Raw genomic sequence first — 5260 nt, 5'->3', positions numbered from 1 at the left:
CTTTCCCTTTCCACTCTTTTCTTAGGATTACTTCTTCTGACTTTCTTGTTCTCTGCATCAGACTAGATTGTTCAACATTTCCTTCTTTCTGCTCGTCTCCTCTCTGGATTCCCACACAACAGTTTTGGAGCCCCAGAAGTTACTCCAATCTCACACCCCATAGATTTGTCTTGTAGCCTTTCTGTTATCTTCTCCTCCCTTGCTAACCCCCTGCACTGTCTCATTTTCATTTCCTCCACCATACTTTGATCTGCATCATATCCCCTCTGCTGTCCTTTCTTGAAAGAGGACATGGAGCAGCCTGAGAGAGAAGAACAGCTCAGAATGATCCTTCTGTTTCATGGCATTTACCACTCGGGAAGGAAATTATTCAGGAACCTGAGTAAGAAACACAGAGAAAGAGCTGCTGAGCAGCATCTAAGTTTGCCCCCTGGTGTCCTTCTGTCTTCCCCAGTTGTCCTGCCCTGGTCAGAGAGATTCTATCTCTAGGCTGAACTCCTTGCAGAGGAGAAAGAGCCTTGTTCCTTCCCTCTGAGGTCTACCCAGCCACTTAGATGAAATACAAACTATACATACAGTTTAAGTGAGCAGTGAAAGACGGGTTGATTATTCTTGGTTTTCTTTTCGGTAAGGTAAGGTCAGCTGCTCTCTCTTCCCTTTTGCATTTCCTTAGCAAGTTTAAGCTAGGGCTGGTTGCACCAGTAGGGTAAATGCTCAGCCAAGCCAAGGCCTGACAAGTCTGCTGCTTTTCAGTCCCCTTCAACAGCCACACACAGATTTTTGTGTTATCCATCTTTTTTTCCTCCCCGTGGGGCTATATACAGGTTTGGTCCTATGAAAAGATCTCTGAGTCTGTTTTAATTATCACTCCATTAGTGGCTGTAAAATAGCCTCTGGCACACAAAATGACATTTGGGAGATATCCATTTCTTCTGAATTGAGATTTGTGATTTTACTAGAAACTAATCATACAGAAACATAGCTTAAGAAAAAAAGTTATGAAAAAAATTATCTTTTCCACTTTTACCCTGTGTTTCTTCCCATAGGATAAAAGGGTGAAAATGTCCTACATCATGCTTGCAACTTCATCCTATAAAGATAAATATATACACCTATATCTCAGTTTATTTTAACACCTGAGAGGGTGTTACATTGAACCCCAGAAGTAACTGGGGCTGCTTATCAGCGTTGTAGCAGGGTATTAGGGTCTCTGCAGCATGCTTACGCTGTGCCTTGTCTCCATGCAGGGTGCCAGTGGGAGCTGGGCAGCCCAGGAACAGTGGAGCCGGGGGAGCTTCAACAACAAAAGGAGCCCCAGGAACCATTCACCCCATTGGGGCTGGTCACAACAACGCCGCCACGGCTGTCAGACCGGTTGTTCCCATCACTGCTCCTCAGACGCATCCCCAGCTACAAGCAGCCTCTCCACAGCTGAATAACTGCTTGAGGTATTCAGCTCAGCAGCCAGGCAGCCAGACCCGCAACGCCATGCAGATGGGTATGTGTGCATGCCCACCAGTGCCTCTCGCCCTGCGTCAGTGGGATTGTTGTCATACCCCTCGAGCGCAAACCCCTCGAACCTGCCCATCCCCACAGCTTTCTTTGTCGTTTTAGTCACAGCTCAGTCAGTGTGGAATAGAGTATATTTTATTTGCTTATCATATTTATGGGCTTCTATTGATCTCTGGGAACCATGTTGTGTTTATCAGATTGTTCTGTTGCTACAGCTGAAATAGATTATAGTGTTTACAAATATTTATACAATTTATCTGAGTGAAAGCAAGCACCCTGCATACTGAGGAGATTAACAGTTCTGAATCCAGTTGGCTTGCTGATGGAAAAATACTGCCCTTATCACAGGGCAAGTAATACACAACTTAAAATTAAGAAGCATTTCATTGGACTTCAAGGATGAAAGGTATTTATTAGGTAGAATGGGACCCGGTGTTAGTGATAAAGCGAAAGATCTGAAAAATACTGCCACCTCTCTGAAATGAGAATAAGCGCTTCTCACACCAGGGGGCCTCTGTTCTTTCTAGGTTCTGTTTCTGATGTACAGCATAATTTTCTAGAGCACAATTTATTCCCCTTTCCCTGATGTTAAACATCTCTGATGTTGAATAATGTAAAAGTAAATCCTGCGGTGGAACTTTATAGCAAAATTTAAAACACTTTGTTTCTTACATTTTATAGGGAGGTAAGCCATTGTGTTTACAAAGGCAGATCAGCAAGGACTGTGGCTGCTGAAAACTGAGGTCTTAGATACGAAACAGAGCAGGCACAAATGAGAAATACGCTATGGTGTAAGTCATGGATTCATGTCTTTTGAAGCCAGAAGGCACCATTATGACCCTCTAATCTCACCTCCTACACAGTCCAGACCAAAGAGAAGAAAATGTAATCAAATATGTGTGAACCTGAATCTCAAACAGTGCACACTCCTCTGCTCAGCAGTGGCATCCATGTCACACTGGGGAATAATAAATTTATCTTCTTTTTATCCAGTTCAGGAAGTGCTGCTTTCCCCTCAAGTCACACCCTTCCAAAAGCCCTTCTGATCCCACGATACAAAGGCAGAAATGTCCCCTGTTGGGCAAGGCTCTCAGGGAGCATTTGAGTGCTCCTGGAGCCTCCTGCGACCATGCCAACAGGCAGAGGTGAAACTGAGGTGGCAGATTGTTTTGCTGCACACACCTGGCATGCCCCACACCTTCCTTCCATGGTGCTGCTGTGCTATACCTCCAGCAGCTTCCCTGATTTAAGATTGCTCCTTCAGGTCACTCTGACATCTTAAGTGCCAAGGAGCTGGCAGACAGAGTGATCCAGGGACCACAGAACTGCTGCCAATGTACTTCACAGGGAGTTCTCCAGTCCTTCCAGAAGGTTCATGAGCTGGTTGTTTTGGTTAAATAAAACTTTGCCAGGATAAATAAAGGAATTTTTTCATGATTATCAGTATTTTTCTCCATAATGGATGTCCTCAACAGTATCCTGTGGACCAGAGCCCCTCAAAAGGTGTCTTTAGTCCTACAGAACAGGGCAATGCACGCTGACTTTTGGAAGAGCTTTCCAAGAGAGGCAAGCTGGCACAGTATTCAAATCACGTTTCTGTTGGCTTGCAGTATACATGAGTAACAAATCAATTTTGCACAAGGCCACTAATGTAGGAATAGTCCCAAAATGAAATATGAGTGGTGTAAAGCAAAAATAGCCTTCAGTGAGCATTGCTAATTAATAGCATGTTTGATGCAGCACAGTCCAAATCCAGAGATTCCAGAGCAAAGGCATACTTTGTAACAGTAAGCAGATGAAATTACAGAATAAAATGTGAGAGCTATGCTCAAAGTTGATTTTTCTCAGGCCGTTTATTTTACTCTTTCTCGTGTTTTCTGTTTCCTTTGTGTCTGGAAACACCAAGTCCTATATGAAAGAAGTAATGTACCTAATAGGATCGTCAAATTGGTCTTCTGCATCCAGGTACACGCAGTGAAATTCTGTTATTGCCTTGACCCTGCAAGCTTACCTATTCCAGAAAATTAGATTTCTGGCAGCAATGGGTGCTCATCACACAGGTTCCAAACAGGAAAATCAGAAGGAGAGAATCACTGTAAGATAACCAGTTGTGCCCTGTCTGTCTTTCTGGAAAGGAACTACACTTTCCAATATTTGTTCTTGGCAGTCCAGGGAGGGGGAAGTAGGAACTTAGAAGAGTCTTGAAGGCATCTCTAATTGCAAGTTTTAGGCCCTTCCTCATACTACATAATAGAATCACATCGAGTTCAAGACTGGTTAATGATACTTTGGTTGATTTCCTATAAGCAACTAAGATAAATAAAAAGGGATGTTACAGAGTCAGGGAGCTTCTGTGAGGGAGAATCATGGAATCTCTGGACGTGCTAATCTGATGATTCCTGATCCACCTTGTTCAGTGTTGCTTTAGATAACAGGGCATAAGGCTGGGAGATGAAATTCCCTCCTAGCAGGAGTGCTCAGGTGGCATGGTAAGTATGATTAATGGCACTGCTTATCGTTTCAGTCCCTGGTAATGGGTGCTGATGTTAACCATAGGAACAGAAAATGGTGGTTTGAGTTCTAGCATTGTTGTTTAGTTATAGATTAAGTGAACTCCAGCTGGTCCTGTGTAAAAATGTATCCTTCGAATTAATTTGTGAGAAAACCACAGGTCAGAGTGGATCAGGAATTTTCCAGAAAAAAAATGCTTCTTGGTCAAAGAAAAGCTGATTCGTTGAACTCAAACCTTTTTGTCAGGAATGGATGTAGTTCATCCAGACTTCAGCCATGAAGCTATCCTGGCTTAGGTTGCATTGGGAATAGGCAGCTGCCCAGAGCTGCTCTGTGCAGAGGACAACAGAGAGTGACTGGATCCTATGTTTTCACATCCCAGCCCTGACCAGAATAAAGGCTATTGTGGGGTGGGTGAGTAGGTTGTGCTCAGAAAAATGGCAGATCTAAACTAGATTATGAAACCTTGAAATAATTTGTGAAATGGACATTTTCCAGCCAGTCCTACTATTGAATCGTTTAAATGAAGGAATGTCCAAGTGTGAACTTGGCTTCTGGTCTGGACATATTTGAAATGGCGCTGTACGTAGGTTACACCTAAGCAATCAACCAGCTTGGAAGTCAAAGGCAACATCATAGTGGAAATGAACCTGGAGCTTTGTCACACGTTTTGTAACATGAGACATTCCACAGGCTCCTGAATCCCAGGAGAGCTGACCTCGGCAGTGTGTCATGGTCACGGTTAAACAGACGAGCGCTGATTCCTGGTTCCCAGTGCGCGTAGGCACGGTCTGCTCAGCTGGAGCAGCAGGACTAAAACGCACTGTGTAATCCCTTAGGGACTTTGCTGGCAGAGACGAGACTGAGCTCAGAAATCCTCCAGTGGATTTCTGCTCAATTTGTCTTGCGCAGCACAGTGAAGTGCTGTTGATCATTTTGTTAGGGCTGAAACAAGAGACCTTCCTCTGTAATTGTTGTCTTCAAGCTCAGCATGGATCAGCTGGGCTAACCCCTTAGGTCCCTTGTTGCATTGCTCCAAAACCCATCAGATTAGGAGAGGTCCCGGAGGTTTGGAAAACAGCTCAGCTAGAATGAGATTAAGTATTTTAAAAACACAGTAGGCTTGCTACTCATTTCCAGGCATGGGAAGGGGTGGCCAGGGTCACACCCTGACAGGCTCAGTCATACCACTGTGTGGGAGGACCAGCCATTCTGGTGACTGCAGACATGCCTTTCG

General features: G+C 44.2%; 1 protein-coding gene across 1 annotated transcript in view; it reads left to right on the top strand.

Annotated features, from left to right (window-relative positions):
• The window catches only part of SH3RF3 (SH3 domain containing ring finger 3), a 53164-nt gene that overhangs the window by 11434 nt on the left and 36470 nt on the right, over window positions 1-5260 (top strand). Inside the window, exon 4 of the mRNA XM_010135363.1 lies at window positions 1248-1495. Within this exon, the coding sequence (XP_010133665.1) occupies window positions 1248-1495 (248 nt within the window). The remainder of the gene's footprint in view (window positions 1-1247; window positions 1496-5260) is intronic.

Source organism: Buceros rhinoceros, unplaced genomic scaffold, assembly GCF_000710305.1.
Source record: "Buceros rhinoceros silvestris isolate BGI_N320 unplaced genomic scaffold, ASM71030v1 scaffold7090, whole genome shotgun sequence".
Classification (NCBI taxonomy): Eukaryota; Metazoa; Chordata; class Aves; order Bucerotiformes; family Bucerotidae; genus Buceros; species Buceros rhinoceros.
The sequence above is the reverse complement of the archived record's forward strand: the minus strand, read 5'-3'. Positions and strand labels throughout refer to the sequence as shown.